Here is a 15526-nt window from a genome sequence, read left to right as displayed (position 1 = left end):
CTAGGTTAGAAGCAACAGATTAGGTCCTCCACATTAGGACGTGGGTGCTGGGAGAGAGATCTGACGCTCTTTCTGCCCGCGCATCCACCTCCCCAGCTAGGCTTTGGAAGGGACGAACTCGGGTGGGCTCGGCGAGGAATCCCCAAACAGACAGCGCCCCCTGGTGCTCGCGGCAGGGACTGCGGAGCGGGGTGGACGTAGAGGGCTAGGAACCGCAAGAGGCACGCAACACGCGCGCCTCTCACTACTACATCACTCCTCCCACCCCCGCTGTTTGGCCTGACGGAGTAGCTCCTGCGAAACAGGGCGGACGGGCACCTGGGACTCTGCCTTCCCCGTACACCCCTGTACCCGAGCGACATCTCCCAGCCCGCGGAGGCTCAGTCGGGGAGGAGCCGGGCCGGGGGCGGCTTGGCAGGAAGCAGCGCATACCTTCCGCTGCAGGAGGAACAGGTGGCTGGGTGCAGTGCGGGCCGGGGCCCCAGGCTTCCTGTGCGCGCCTGCCCGCCACTGTTTCTGGTCGGAGCTCTTTTGGTCACCCCGGCCTCCTGGCCCAGCCCCATGGCCCAGACCCTCGATGGCATATCCTGTGAGCTGAGAGGTAAGCGCTGGCCTTTCTGGCCTCCTTGGCTGGGAGGAAGCAGTGCAACCTCTAAGCCAGAGGCTGACCCGCCACCCCCAGGGGTGCCGGGCCAGCGTTTCTTTCTGCTCCTCTGGAGGGCTTGGCTCCCCAAGATCCACTCCACTCCTTCCTTGCTGGTCCAAGGGTGAGTCCAGGCCCCTAGCCTGGTACAGACCATGGGCCCGAATTGACCTCCATGGGAGGACCGAAGTCATCCAGCAGGCTCCCCTTCTACAGGCGAGATCACCAGGTTCTTGTGGCCCAAGGAGGCAGAGCTGTTGCTGAAAACCTGGCTACCAGAGCGGGAGGGTGCTGAGCAAGGTCATGTCCTGGTATGGCAAGGGGCAGAGCCTGGGAGGGCCACTGGGGCCCAAGTAAAAAGAGCCTCTTGTCCTGCCCAAGATGTCAGACACTCTCTCCCCCCAGGCACTGCTGCGTTGGAGAGCCTACCTGCTCCACACCTGCCTACCCCTGAGGGTGAGTCCCAGGGCCTGGCCACCAACTCCTTGCCCTCCAGAAGCTTCCTTTATGGCTGCATCTGCAGCACTGTTCCTCTTGTCCTTGTGGTCTCTGTCCTTCTAACAGCACTGGCCTCCCGCCGGTCTGGCTCTGAGCTCCAGACTGCACAAAAGACTGGGTTCCCAGGAGGGTGGGACTCAGGCCTTGGTCCGGGCTGATCCAGGTACTCCACAGGTGGACTGCACATTCAGCTATCTGGAGGTTCAGGCCATGGCACTGCAAGAGACACCCCCTCAGGTGAGACCCTAAGTATCCCACCAGGGCCTGCAGCCTGGCCTGCTCCTTCCCCTCCACCTGCCCCCACTTGTGGAGCCCATCCCAGCTGCCTGCCCTCCCCAGGTCACCTTTGAGCTGGAGTCTCTGCCTGAACTGGTCCTGGAGTTTCCTGGAGTGGGTGCCCTGGAACAGCTGGCCCAACACGTTGCTGCGGCCATCAAGAAGGTCTTCCCTCGCTCGACCCTTGGGTGAGGCCCAACAACTGCACAGGGCTGGCAGGGAAGGAGGGCGGTGGGTGGATATTCTGAAAACACAAGTGGGCTGCCTCACATCTCAGGGGCTAGAAGTCCCTTATCTACTTCTCTTTTATCCCCCTCCCCAGAAAGCTATTCAGGAGGCCCACACCCCCCTCCATGCTGGCTCGTCTGGAGAGAAGCAGCCCCTCAGAGGCCACTTCACCCAGTAGTCCCTGTGGTAAGGGTCAAGGCGGGGCTACATGGGGCTTCGAGCCCCCCTCCCCTCCCCACACACACCCTGGATTTGAACAGAGCCATTCAAGGCACAGCCACCACCCAGCTTGGGTCTGATTTTCCCTCATCTCTGACCTTTTGTCTCTCCTCCCCCACCACATCCCATCATACCTCTGGCACCTCCCCAGGTGGCTTCTTGGAGACATACGAGGCTCTATGTGACTACAATGGCTTTCCTTTCCGAGAGGAGATTCAGTGGGTGAGGGTAGGGCCCTCTGGGGTGGGGGGAGGGTTGGAGGCATCTGATCCCCATGCGCATTGAGTCCCTCCCTGCCCTTTGTGGCCCCAAGCTAGTTGGAGACACTTTCTTCTTGCCCAGGATGTGGACACCATCTACCATCGTCAGGGCTGCCGCCATTTCAGCCTAGGAGACTTCAGCCATCTGGGCAGTCGGTGTGTGGCCTTCCAGGACTGGGAAGGGGGGAAGATTCCATGACCCACATTCCTGGGCCTCAGCCTCTTGATGGAAGGGAAGCTAGGCCTGGGATCTGGCTGGAGGACCCTGAGCTCTGCCCTTGCCTCTTTTCCCACCCAGGGACCTGGCCTTGAGTGTGGCCGCCCTGTCCTACAACCTGTGGTTCCGGTGCCTCTCCTGTGTGGACATGAAGTTGGTGAGAGTCGAGGGGCAGGAAGGGGCCTGGGGTGTGGGGACGAGGGTATAGCCCACTGAGCCCCCACTCTGGTCCTCAGAGCCTTGAGGTCTTAGAACAGATTCTGCACATGATGAGTCAGTCTTCCCACCTGGAGGAGCTGGTGCTGGAGACCTGTGGTCTGAAGGGGTAAGGGGGACTGGGAGGACTTGAGGAAGGGACTCCACAGGGGTGGGATCGGGAGGCTAGTGGCCTGGGAGGAGTTGGGAATCCAGGGTCAGAGTCTCATGCCTGGTCCCCAGAGACTTTGTCCGGCGACTGGCCCAGGCACTGGCAGGGCACTCGAGCTCTGGGCTACGGGAGCTCAGCCTGGCAGGGAACCTGCTGGATGATCGAGGTATGACTGAGCCTGGGGAAGCCCTGGGGGCCAGTGCTGGAGGAGGTGAGACCCACATGGTTGCCTCCATCCACTAGGCATGGCTGCACTCAGCAGACACCTAGAGCATCGTCCTGGAGCCCTGAGGAAACTCAGCCTAGCGCAGACAGGGTTGACACAGCGAGGTAGGCAGAGCTAAAGATGGGGATGGGGAGGGGCAGGAAAGGGGATCTGCCTGATTGCTGAGCCACTCCCTTCTCCACCACCAGGGATGAGGGCTCTGGGCCGGGCGCTGGCTTCCAATGTGGCCTTTGACTCTGCCCTGACCTACCTGGATCTTTCCGGGAACCCTGGGGCACTGGGGGCCTCGGAGGACAATGGGGTGAGTGGCTGTGTTTAGGGACAGTGATTGGGGGCACCGGAGGCAGTGGAGTGTCAGCAAGCTCTTTGGTGAAGCATCCCTGACTCCTTCCCTTCCATCCACCCCTATCCTTCCACCAGGGCCTCTATAGTTTCCTGAGCCGTCCTAATGTTTTGACGTTCCTGAATCTCGCAGGCACCGACACCTCCCTGGACACTGTGAGGGGGTGGTCAGTGGGGGGATGATCGATAGGGCTGGTGGCCTGGCCTGAAGCTGGAGGATAGACCGGAGGGCAAGGCGGGCGGGAAGGGCTCAGTCCTCTGGCCGGTGTAACCCACACCTTCCTTCCGCAGCTCTTCTCCGCGCTGTCCCGCGGCTGCTGCGCCAGCCTCACCCACCTCGACGCTTCGAGGAACGTCTTCTCCCGCACGTAAGCGGGAGGGAGCGGGGCGGGTCGGGGGGAGCCCGTCGGGAGCTGCTTCCCTTCGCCCGGAAGCCCACTTCTCGGATGCCCCACCCCAGGAAGTCCCGGGCTGCACCTGCCACGCTGCAACTCTTCCTCAGCCGCGCAGGAACGCTTCGGCACCTGGGACTGGCGGGCTGCAAGCTTCCCCCGGACGCGCTCAGGTCAGTGTCGCTGCCCACAGCCACACCCCCCGCCTGTACAGCTATCGCCCAGGCCAGGCCTCCAGCACCTCACCCCGCTCCTATCGCACCCACAATCTCCCTAGCATCGTAGCCCTTCCTTCTTGGTATTCGTTCGCGCCCTGGTGCCCCCTTTCCCAGCTCTCGCTACCCCCTGTGGCGTCCCCTCCCAGGGCCCTTTTGGAAGGTCTCGCGCTCAACACGCACATGAGCGGGCTGCACCTGGACCTCAGCGCTTGTGAGGTGAGCGCCAGGCCCCCGGCGTGAGCAGCCACACACTGGGGGTGGTGGGACTGAGAGGCGGGCGCGCCGGTCCGTTGGCCCCCTGATCCTCCCCACCTGTGGCCTGTTGGCCTCAGCACAACCCCACCTTCCAATTAAGCTGCGCTCAGCGGGTGCCCAGGTGATACAAGACTTCGTGTGCGATGCTGGTGCAGTGAGTTCCCTGGATCTGTCAGATAATGGTGAGGCCGCCCTGAAACCCGTCCTCTCACCATCCACCCAATTCCCACGCTGCCCCCCTCGCCGCAGCTTCGCCTATGCGTGACCCCAACCATCCTCAGGCTTCGGCTCAGACATGGTGACTCTGGTACTGGCCATCGGGAGGAGTCGGTCCCTGCAACATGTGGCGCTTGGAAGGAACTTCAACGTCCGGTGCAAGTGAGCCCCCATCTCACTCCAGGGCCTCCCAGACAGCACCCAAGCATCTGAGTCCTCCCTTAACTCTCCCTTGCTCCCCCCCCACCCCGGTCCTTCCTCCATGGTGCCTCACTCGCATTTCCCCCCACCTCTCAGTCAATCCTCTGCCCACAGGGAGACCCTGGACGACGTCCTGCACCGGATTGTCCAGCTCATGCAGGATGACGACTGTGTGAGTTCACGGGACCATGCGGGAGCTTCAGTCAATGAACACCCTGTGACTAACCCCTCTGCCTCCTGCTCCCTCAAACCCTGTGCCCTCCTTGCTGACTCCTGAATCCAACCACATAGGGCTTTCTCTTAACCCCAGCCCCTGCAGTCTCTGTCTGTAGCTGAGTCGAGGCTGAAGCTGGGTGCCAGCGTACTGCTGCGGGCCCTGGCCACCAATCCTAACCTGACAGTGTTGGATATCAGCGGCAACGCCATGGGGGACGCGGGTGCCAAGATGCTGGCCAAGGCGCTTCGGGTTAACACCAGGCTCCGGTGGGCGGGGTCAGAGGGGGTGGGACCAATGCGGAGGGCGTGGCATGGAGGGTGTTACTGGACTAAGGGGCGGGGCTGAATAAGGGCGAATGGACAAGGCCCGAGGGTTGGGTGGGGCCTTGCTGAGCTCTGACCCCAACTGAAGCCCCACCCGGCCCAGGTCTGTGGTCTGGGATCGGAACCACACGTCTGCTCTGGGCCTGTTAGACGTGGCGCAGGCCCTGGAGCAGAACCGAAGCCTGAAGGCCATGCCGCTGCCACTGACCGACGTGGCCCAGGCGCAGCGCAGCCGCCCGGAACTGACAGCACGGGCAGTGCACCAGGTGGGGTTTCCTTCTCCGCTGCTCTTCTCTGTGCCATTGCCCCACGACCCCACTATTAACAAACATGCCTTGTCCTCAGATCCAAGCCTGTCTCTTGAGGAACAACCGCACAGACCACACCTCTTCTGCCCTCACCTCCTGCCAGCAGCCACTAGGTCTGGTATCTAAGGTCTCTGAGCAGGTCAGTGTCCCCTCTTTTAAGCTTGAATACACAGAGAAGAGAGGGGCATGGGGAAAGCTGTGGCACTTGGGAGCTTCCATGAGTCGGAAGGTCTGGCTTTCCTGGGGCCTGAGTGCCTAAATCCTGCTGTCCCAGACAATCCCCTCTTCTTGGTCTGGAGAGGAGACAACCACTTTTGAAATAGCTCCCCCAAATAACACCCCTGGCTACTTTTTTAAAGCATTTAAATAGGCTTGGCTGTTAGAGATGAGAGGTATTTAAACATCTCCCCTTAATCCCCCCTATTGTAGCCCCATCTATGACTTCCCATTCACAAGTTCCCTCCACTCTCTTCTGACCTCTGTTGTGGCCGCTCTAGTGACTTTTTTTCTGGGTTCATCTCCCTCCACTTCCTTGCCTTTGTGAGATATTCCCACTTCTCCATTCCCAAATCCCACATCTCTCCCAAGCTTGAGCCCAGGCATCTTGACCCAGACATCCTGCAGGGCGTTCACATTCTATACAGCTCAAGTGATCTCATCATCTCTCACAAATTCTCTTTACCTTGGAGCCCAATTTCACTAGTGCTCACACCCATCAAGTGCTGTGGACAGAGGTTTGGATCAGGTCTCTCCTGGCCACATTGGAGCCTATGCAGACCTCCTTGGTCCTGTTCCTCATCCCCACCCTAACTTTCCCTTGCTCCCCCAGTCCTTCGTCCATGGTGCCTCACTGGCATTTCCCCCCACCTCTCAGTCAATCCTCTAGGTGGATGGTGAACAAATTGAGCTTCTAAAACACAGACATAACTAACTGCTCCTTTCCTTCCTGTTCTGTAAACTTAAAAAGTACATATAAAGTCCCTACAACGAACCAAAGGAGACACCGCTCTCCCTTCTTAAACAGATAGGTTTCCTAAGTAGCTGACCCAAAGGTATTGGCTTCAGGAACCTACATCCTGTTGGAGACCCTGGGAAGGAGGCAGTCAGGGTTTGGGGAACTGGGATGGGACCAGGCTGGAACTGATTCTTGATGCCCCTCAGGAAGTGAACGAACTGTGTCAGTCGGTGCAGGAGCATGTGGAGCTGCTGGGCTGTGGGGCTGGACCCCAAGGTGAAGCTGCTGTGCACCAGGCTGAGGATGCCATCCAAAATGCCAACTTCTCTCTCAGTGTGAGTACCCTTCCCCCCTGGCTACGAGGACTTTTCCCCTCTTAGTCAGGTGTCACTTTGCAACTCCTTTTCCTTCTTGGCCTCCAGATTCTTCCCATTCTACATGAGGCAGGAAGTTCCCCAAGCCATCAATGGCAGCTGCGGCAGAAGCTGGAGGGCCTCCTGGGGCAGGTGGGTGAGGTCTGCCGCCAGGATGTTAAGGTGAGATGGAACCCCTTTCTCAGCCCTATTTCCATGCATAGGTTTAACTCCCATCCCATAAGTCTGCCTGTGATATCCCCTGAGTCAATATTCTGTGGGGACTAGAGCCTCAAGCCAATCTGTCTGGGCCTTAGCCACACCCTCACCACTCTGACCTTTGCCTAGGACTTCACTCAGGCCACACTGGACACAACAAGGAGCCTCTGCCCACAGATGCTGCAGGGACCCAGATGGAGGGAAGAGCTAGAGGGTGTCCTGGTGGGCTCACGGGGTCTCCCAGAGCTGTTCTCAGAACACCTGTTACAAGATGCTTTCACTAGGCTCAGGTATGCTGGATGGGGCTGGGCTGAGCTAGGCAGAGACAGCACACTAACCCTTGCCATCTTTTGCCCTCAGAGACATGCGGCTGTCGGTCACAAGGTCCTTGGCAGAGAGCATTGTGGCTCAAGCTCTCACAGGCCTGAGTGCTGCTCGGGATCGGCTGGTAAGGGGAAAATGCACTTGTCCACACACACACACTGACCTGGCCATTACCTTGCAGGGGTTCTGTAATGGTTTCTGGGGTCATAAATCTGAGGGATATTTCAGAGTTCTCATAGTACTAATAGGACTGTGACCCCTACTTGTCCATCTTCGGGGTGCCTGGTATTGCAGGTGGAGAGTCTGGCTCAGCAGGCAACAGTGGCAATGCCCCCTGCCATACCAGCACTGGATGGAGGCCAGCCCAGCCCTTTTGGACCTGGGGAATTGGAAGGCCTTTTCTTCCCTGAAGAGAAGACAGAAAAGGAAGAACATAAAGAAGAGCAAAAGGTAGGTGGGTCAAGAACTCTGGGCCTTGAACCCTAGATCTTCTCATCTTGTTCTGGAGTGTGGAAGTGGGGGAGGCAGCTCCGGGGCTGAGTTCGTGCCCTCCCTACCAGGATGATATTCCTCCACAGAAATGGCCTAAATCCAACCACTGTCTTCACTTGGTCCCCTCCACTCACAGTAAGTCAGGGCCTGGGGGGAAGGGAGTTACTGAGTTGGGCTGAAGCTCCATTAGACCTGGACACCTAGCCACATTCATTCAGCCCTATTGTTCCCGGAACTCCCTGACCCTTGCCTGAACCAAGCCAAGATCTCCATGTAACCTGCAAGGTTGGGGTCTACTGTGATCAGTCAGCACAGAGCGGAACCTGAGCACGCCAGGGCCCAGACGCTGTTTCCACTCGCCCGGCCCCCCTTTCCCTACCCACAGGACGCGCATGCTTGGCGGCGGTGCTGATGCACGCCGCTCGGGGCCGCGCTCAGCACCACGGACAGCGGCTGCGGGGGAGGGGCGGGGGGCGGGAGGTGCAGCCGGGGCCCCTCCCCGCGCTCTGGGCGGGTCCCCCCACTGCCTGAACACCGCCACTGCCACCTCCTTGGGCTCCGTGCTCGGTGCTCTTTTGGTGCTCTCTCCTCAGGTGCTGCTGAGGAACCAGAGCCCGAGCTGGCGGCTCCTGGGGAGGATGCGGAGCCGCAGGCAGGCCCATCAGCACGCGGCTCTCCGAGCCCCGCTGCTCCTGGGTCCCCGGCAGGCCCGCTACCTCGCATGGACCTGCCACCCACCGGACAGCCCCTGCGCCATCCGACCCGGGCCCGGCCACGGCCACGGCGCCAGCACCACCACCGCCCACCGCCTGGGGGTCCCCAGGTGAGTGCCCTCCCCCCACTCCTGAGCTTGTGGAATTGGGAGTCGCAAGTGGCCCACTTGCTCCGTACTGGTGATGGTGGGCAGGGAGGTGGGTTGTGGGGGCCCAAGACCACCTGGTCATGTGGCCTTGTCGCGTCTTCCTCCTGGCCAACCCCATCCGAGGCCTTACCCATGCAGGGTCATGAGTGTGTGGGCTACTTTGGGGGTGCACTTGGGTGTGAAACTGCCTCAGGTCAGCCTGCTGCATAGGTGGATGTGTGAGAGAGGGTGGCTGTCTTACCCTCCATCGTCTAGGGTTGCTGTAAGATACTAGGCTCCTGGACTGCAGGGACAATCCTGTGTCTACTGCACATCCGGCTAGTGTGTGTGTGGGGAGATCTATGTGTGGACCGGGTACTGGTGGGGGCAGTGGGCACAGGGCAGAAGGGGAGGAGGAGCCGGCTTGAGGCCCCCCAGAGGGTCTGACGCAGCAGCCGGTACTGCTAAACAGCAGCAGGCCGGGTGGGGTGGGGGTGGGGGATGTTGCAGGGAACTGTTTGGAGCAGATGGGGTGGCAGGTGAGAACGTGTGACCCAGGGGGACTGTGTGTTTTAGCCTGCTGGTGACCGGGTTGTTCAGGATGTGTAGGATATACTCCATTGGACAAGAATGGGTGTGGGCTGGATATGTGTTCAGGGCCAACTACAGCCGAGGGTGTATGTGAAATCAGCGTCTTTGCCCGTCAGCTAGAGAGGAAGAAAGAGCTCGTGTGTCAGCAGCCCTCTAGGGTCACATAAGCTCCCAGGTCCTGGAGTTACATAGGGCAGGCTGTTGGAAAAGGGAGGTGGGGAGCGCTCAGCCCTGACCTGACTGTGTGGTGTCCCCTAGGTGCCCCCAGCCCTACCGCAGGAAGGGAATGGGCTCAGTGCCCGTGTGGACGAGGGTGTGGAAGAATTCTTCTCTAAAAGGCTAATCCAGCAGGATCACCTGTGAGTGAAGGGCAGTTGCAGGGGGTGGGAGAGGGTAAGCTGCTCCACGGGCTTTCCTATTTACTTCTGGCTGTTCCCACAGCTGGGCCCCCGAGGAGGACTCGGCCACTGAGGGGGGTACCACCCCTGTCCCCCGTACGCTGCGAAAGAAGCTGGGTACCCTCTTTGCCTTCAAGAAGCCTCGTTCAACACGGGGGCCACGGCCTGATCTAGAGACCAGCCCTGGGGCAGCTCCCCGCACTCGAAAAACCACACTTGGGGACCTGCTGCGGCCACCAGCACGTCCTGGCCGAGGTGAAGAGCCTGGTGGGGCTGACGGGGGCACCAGCAGCCCTGACCCTGCCCGCAGGGGTCGGCCTCGCTATACTAGGGAAAGCAAGGCCTACTCAATGATACTGCTACCTGCCGAGGAGGAAGAGATGACATTGGGTACCAGACCTGACAAGGTGAGGCCTGGTGACAGGGGGTGAGGGCTCTGCTGAACCAAGGGCAGCAGCCTCTCTTCCCACTCGGGTATCTCTGTCCCCAGAGGCGGCCCCTGGAGCGGGGAGACACAGAGCTGGCCCCATCCTTTGAACAACGGGTACAAGTGATGCTGCAGAGAATTGGTGTGAGCAGAGGCAGTGGCAGTGCTGAAGGCAAGAGGAAGCAAGTGAGTTGAGAGGGACACAAGTGCAAAGTGAGGGGGCAGGTGACGTGGCAGTCTGTGGGTGACATATGTGACCAGGAGATTCATGACACACGGAACAGTTCCCTCCCTTCTGCCTCAAAAGAGTCATCAGCTTCAACCAGTCTCTCCTCTTGGCTTCTGCCCTGGCTACTGATATTTCCTCCTTGGAGATGGGATGGTCCTTTCTCTGCAGATCTAACAGAAATCTGACTTGTCATCTGCATTTGAAACAGCAAGTCCTCCTGGGGCTTTCTCTCCAGCCCCTGTGGGATCTTAGCCCTGGTCACTCCTTTCATCGCACTGCTCTCCACCCCTAGTTGCATCTCAGCCTCCATACATGTCCTGTCTGGGGCACCTTCTTGCTCCACTTCCAGCCCCTTGACACTCGTGGGTTAAACCAAGTTCCTCTTCATCAATCTCTACATTTCCCTATAGGCCTTCCCTGACTCTCTTCTATGGCCATCCTACTAATGCCATTGTGATCACAGTCCATAACAAGAACCACAGCCCTATGTACTATCCATTTTATAATCTTTCAGGAAAATAAGGAACACATATGACGTGAGCCTCAGCTTGAATTTAGAAACAATGTGTAGAAAGTGAGTCAGAGTTAAGAAATCACATTGTGTGTCTATATGTGCATATGGATGTTTGTGTTAACTGTCCACCATCCCAGACTTTGAATTCTAAAGCTGGGACTGGGTTTGCCATGTTCTTGCCTAGCCCACAGTGGGCATTTAGTGGCAGTTATAAGAACAAGAATGAACAAAAGGACAAAGCTAGGTTGAGGTCAGTGCAAGACTGAGCTTGATTTCCCTGTTTCTTACAGAGCAAAGATGGAGAAATCAAGAAGGCTGGCTCAGATGGTAAGTGGGACCTGGGCTAGGGCAGTACATTTTCGGGGAGGGAGATATCCTTAGTGATAGACCCCAAAGTATACTTGCTCTCCTGGGGAGGAGGGGAAAAGGCCAGGCTTTTCTTCCCCTCACCCCCAAGGTCTGGTGCCTGAGACCCCAGCCCCGCCTTGCAGGTGACATTATGGACAGTTCCTCGGAGGCTCCTCCCATCTCGATCAAGTCCCGCACCCACTCTGTGTCTGCTGGTGAGTGAAGGCCACTGTGCAGGTGGGGGAACATGATGGGATAGGCAGGAGGGGTTCAGACCAATGGTTAGGCTCACCTCCAATGCCTGGCCCATGTCTTGGCTGATACCATTTCCCTTACAGACCCCTCATGCAGACCTGGGCCAGGGGGCCAGGGGCCTGAGTCTGCCACCTGGAAGACACTGGGGCAACAGCTGAATGCAGAGCTTAGGAGCCGTGGTTGGGGCCAACAGGATGGTCCAGGTCCCCCTTCTTGTCCCAGCCCCCGAAAAGCCAGTCCTTCCCGAGACAGCCTGGGTCTTCCAGAGGATCCTTACTTGGGCCCCAGGAATGAGGGTAAGCAGGCACTGTCGGCCCTACCCCAATATTGGGCTGGGGAGAGGAATCCCTGTTGGGAACTCAGCTCCTCTGGGCACACTGAAGGTGGGAGGCAAGGGCTGCAGTGGGGTCAGCTGGTGGGACCACACCCTAATACCCTGGCCTCCCCTAGATGGCCAGCTGAGGCCGAGGCCTCTCTCAGCAGGGCGACGAGCAGTGTCTGTGCATGAGGACCAGCTACAGGCCCCCATTGGTGAGGGGAAGACACCTCCATGTGTGCTTGAGTACAGATGGGAGGGGGTGGGCTCTAGGGCTCCCTTCGTGGCTCTGGTCCTTGGAGGGGACCACTGGTGGCATGCAGGGTTGAGAAATCAGAGAGCCAGAAGGCCAGGAGCAAGGCTCTGACAAATGGTTCCTATCCCTGGCTCCACCTCCAGAAGAGCAACCTCTGAAAGGATGTGTGTGGGGGGAGGCTCTGAAAGCAACAGTGTGTGTACGTGTGTCTGTGTGCGCATGTGCACACTGGAGGCTTGGGAGGAGGGCTGGGGACAGGCAGCAAGCCCTAAGCAACCCATCGCACACCTTTCTATGTCCCTCAGAACGGCCCCTGAGGCTGCAGCGCTCCCCTGTCCTCAAGCGCAGGCCAAAGCTTGAGGTACCCCCGTCTCCAAGCCTAGGTAAAAGGGGGCTGGGCCAGTTGGGAGGGTAGCAGGACTGCTCAGTCCAGTTCTGACTTTCCTCTCTCCCCTCTTCCTTTGCAGGATCTGGCCTTGGAGCCGAGCCTCTGCCCCCACAGCCTACAGAGCCCTCCAGCCCTGAGCAGAGTCCACCTTCCCCAGCCACAGACCAAAGAGGCGGCGGCCCCAACCCCTGACCTTCTCCTTTCCTGCCGCATGAGATTATTTTATTAAAAAACTTGAAGCAGACGGTGAAGCACTATTTGTCCAGCCACAGGCATGGTCCTGTGTATGTGCACATCCTCCCACGTGGTTACATGACCCCTCACACCTGGGTTTGCTCAGATTCCGGCTGTGGCTCCATCAGAAAGTGCAAGGCCCAGGCCAGGAGCTGGGGAGGGAGCCTGGGAAGAGAACCATGGCTGTCGGTCAAAGAAGACTGGGGCCGGTGACCAAGAGAATGGGGACAGCCCCAGGCACTCACCTGGTGGACTGGACCTGGGCACAGAGGGAAGTGCAGGGTGACTCGTACTCATATTGGAAGGCGGAACCATCACGATGCCTCTTTGGGGGATCCTGAAAAGGATGTGGTATCTGGGGAGGGGCCAACAAGGACTCCAACCCCATCCAAGGCTACCCCAGCCCCCCTCCCAGCTTTGCCCAAGACCCACCCCATCCTACCCTCCAGTTGTAGGGGGGCTATACTCACCCAGATAGGACTGGATTCCAGGACTCCCTCAGTGGTTCTTATCCTTGGAGAATTCTGCCAGTTCTTGGTGGGCAACCCTAGTCCCTTGAACTCCAGGCAAAATTTCTGGGGCCTGGTCACATGGGCCTGGTGTGGACTGGGGATGTGACCAGGAGGTGACAGACTTGGGTTGCAGCTCAGAAGTGGAGAGTTGGGTACACGGCTGGGGTGTGCCAAAGTAGGGGGCAAGGGTCCAGGAGTTGAGTAGATGGCCGGTAGAGGCTGGGAGCCACCCTTCTGCACTGGGTCTGAAGCAGCCAAGGACGGGGCAGGCAGAAGGCTGACGCTGGCACCACTTTCCTCTGATGACATGTGGCTGGGTAAGACAGGGGTTCCTGGGGAGAAGGGGACTCCCTGTGGGCACAGCCCTAAGCTCAGACTAGCTGAGTGACCTGTGAGCTTAGGCAGGCCTGAAGGGACTGTGTTCCTCCCCCACCTGGCCGTATACCCTTTTGTATTATCTCACATAACCCAGGCACCCAACGGACATCAGTGCATGTTTGTGGCCTCAGCACCACCTTACCTGAGGAACTGAGTGGGGAAGGAGATAACGGGGTCAGCGATAGTTCCTGAAGAGCTGGGTCTGGTGGGGGAAATTCAGGGCCTAGGGGTCAGGAAAGGCTTATCAGGTCTGTGGGCACCAGGCCACCAGAGACACCCCTCTGAATTCTCCAGTCCTCCTTACCCTGTGCCTTCTGCCCTGGGCCCAGAGAGTTCAGAATTCGCTGGTCATTCTCAGAGATGTGCAACCATAGGCTGGGGACAGTGTACACAGCTTCCCTCTGTGGAAGTGAACTATCAACCTGGCCTTTGCCCAACTCCTTACCCTGACATTTTCCAAGGGAAACCCCATACTGACCATGGCCCTGAGGCGTGAGGTGGCCCAGCGGGTGAGTGGGGGTGCTGTACAAGGGCCTGACAGCATCAGACAGCTCTCGGCCAGACGCACTAGTGCCCCCTGATGCTCCTGTTCCTCTTGTACCTCATCCAGAAGTTGGGACAGTGAAAGGCCTGGAAGCAGGGGATGCGCTGAAGCTCAAAGAGGAGTAAGGGTTGGGTAGGTGGGCAGGAGGAATTATTAAGGTAGCAGGAGGTGAAGGCTGGAGAGTCACTCTGCAGGGAGTTAGGGTCACACTGGTCAACCTCTACAAGTACCTGCATTGGAGGAAGTGGACTCTGAAAGATGCTCCCTACAGAAACAGAGGAAACAGGCTTGAGAAACAATCCTGAGGCCTGTCAAGACTTTTTGCCATCCTCTGACCAAGCCACACCTAGCCCCTTAGCCCAACTTCAGACTCACTCCAGGCAATCATTGAGCTTTTTCTGCACATCTGGGTCCTGGTTGCTAAGAAAAAGAGGGTGATAAGTAGTTAATGTTCCTAGGGGCCCAAGCCCCCCCCCCCCCACTCAAAAGGCCTATGCCAATGCCAGCTAGGCCTGGGTGGGGAGAACAGTTGGAGGGTGGAGGCATTACTTACCAACTAGTCACCCAATCCCGGGGCTGCTCCGCGGGCAGCAGGCTAAAACGGTTCACCTGGAGGTAGAACTCTGCAGGCTGGAGGGAGGAGTTCAGGGACGGGTCTCAGGAGCTGACAATAAGAGTCAGGCCCAGTAACGCGCCCAAGACATCCTCACCACTCACCGGGCCACCCTCGGCGACTTGGATTCGGACCCCACAGTCCCTCAGCAGCAGCAGCCGACCTTCCGCCCCTCGGAAGCCGAACTCTTTCTCTTCCCTGCGATGAGTGGGACCCTCACTACTTAGAGCGAGAGAAAATAGCCCCTTCCGCCTGGGGCCCGCCCACCTCGCGCTCCTCTCTTGACTCAAATCTCCCGGGGCCCCGCTGCGCCTTTCTCACCAGTCCGAGGTATTCAGGGCCTCTTGTGTCACCAGGCATCGAACACTGTGGGCCCCGTCGGAAACAAGCAGTGCAGCCCCGACATCAGAAGTGTCAAGGGCGCGGGACGGACCTGGGACCTCAGCATCCTGCAGTACCTGACGGCGGCGACAGGCGTCAATCCTACCACCCGGGGGCTCCGCTCTGGATCCCAGACCCTGAGAGGGGTGAGGGGCTCACCTGGAGCAGCTGCCCCGCCCGCGGACTTGAGAGTGTCTCTGATCCCAGGATCAGCTCTCGAATCCAGGGCTGCAGTCCCAGACGCCTCAAGCCCGCCATTCCCGTACCTGCACTTAGCCCAGCACTGCTCGTCTGGGTTTTCAGCGGGCGCCGAGGCCACGCCTTTCATCGGAAGAGGAAACGCACTGTTGCTGGGCGGGACCTGAGATCGAGGCCCCGCCCACGTACAAACCCTCGCGTGCGCAGGAGCACGTCCTGTTCAGGAACGTGCGTGCAGGGTCCTGTTCAGGAACGTGCGTGCAGGTTCCTGTTGGGTCGACTGAACGCTGGCTTGCTTATTCTTATCTCTCCGAGCAGCTGTCTGGCGTTTGGGCTGTTCATCAAGGCTCCAGT

At 59.0% G+C, this 15526-nt stretch overlaps 2 protein-coding genes across 8 annotated transcripts; one reads left to right on the top strand and one right to left on the bottom strand.

Moving 5' to 3' along the window:
* The first annotated feature begins 188 nt into the window (after positions 1 to 188).
* On the top strand, positions 189 to 12556 carry CARMIL2 (capping protein regulator and myosin 1 linker 2). 6 transcript variants are annotated; one of them, XM_016163866.2, is made up of 39 exons: positions 194 to 601; positions 860 to 954; positions 1049 to 1099; positions 1316 to 1378; positions 1481 to 1605; positions 1740 to 1831; positions 2016 to 2082; positions 2182 to 2280; positions 2423 to 2498; positions 2578 to 2666; positions 2780 to 2874; positions 2952 to 3038; positions 3123 to 3235; positions 3355 to 3432; positions 3568 to 3644; positions 3737 to 3841; positions 4033 to 4102; positions 4242 to 4323; positions 4423 to 4519; positions 4673 to 4730; positions 4869 to 5041; positions 5202 to 5364; positions 5444 to 5545; positions 6568 to 6696; positions 6784 to 6867; positions 7063 to 7223; positions 7294 to 7381; positions 7552 to 7707; positions 7818 to 7884; positions 8343 to 8572; positions 9440 to 9540; positions 9623 to 9986; positions 10070 to 10192; positions 11040 to 11076; positions 11241 to 11312; positions 11436 to 11648; positions 11803 to 11883; positions 12230 to 12307; positions 12392 to 12556. In XM_016163866.2, the coding sequence occupies exons 1-39, from the start codon at positions 562 to 564 to the stop codon at positions 12502 to 12504; spliced, it is 4194 nt and encodes a 1397-aa protein (XP_016019352.2). In that variant the 5' UTR covers positions 194 to 561; the 3' UTR covers positions 12505 to 12556. The 6 variants fall into 6 exon arrangements, 5 of the variants coding, with proteins under 5 accessions (XP_016019352.2, XP_016019325.2, XP_036087356.1 ...); XM_016163839.2 differs by having other exon boundaries at positions 196 to 601; positions 6784 to 6897; XM_016163847.2 differs by having other exon boundaries at positions 198 to 601; positions 6784 to 6897; positions 7836 to 7884.
* ACD (ACD shelterin complex subunit and telomerase recruitment factor) lies at positions 12518 to 15444 on the bottom strand. Of its 2 annotated transcripts, none has more exons than XM_016163912.2 (12): positions 15134 to 15444; positions 14915 to 15051; positions 14698 to 14791; positions 14534 to 14610; positions 14356 to 14400; positions 14211 to 14245; positions 13915 to 14066; positions 13741 to 13837; positions 13579 to 13659; positions 13017 to 13390; positions 12792 to 12883; positions 12518 to 12711 (listed from the first exon to the last, which is right to left on the bottom strand). In XM_016163912.2, the coding sequence occupies exons 1-12, from the start codon at positions 15230 to 15232 to the stop codon at positions 12633 to 12635; spliced, it is 1362 nt and encodes a 453-aa protein (XP_016019398.1). In that variant the 5' UTR covers positions 15233 to 15444; the 3' UTR covers positions 12518 to 12632. The 2 variants fall into 2 exon arrangements, with proteins under 2 accessions (XP_016019398.1, XP_036087359.1); XM_036231466.1 differs by having other exon boundaries at positions 13579 to 13638.
* Between the last annotated feature and the right edge of the window lie 82 nt (positions 15445 to 15526).

Source organism: Rousettus aegyptiacus, unplaced genomic scaffold, assembly GCF_014176215.1.
Source record: "Rousettus aegyptiacus isolate mRouAeg1 unplaced genomic scaffold, mRouAeg1.p scaffold_m13_p_14, whole genome shotgun sequence".
NCBI classification, from domain to species: Eukaryota; Metazoa; Chordata; class Mammalia; order Chiroptera; family Pteropodidae; genus Rousettus; species Rousettus aegyptiacus.
This window is presented reverse-complemented; position numbering and strand designations above follow the sequence as displayed.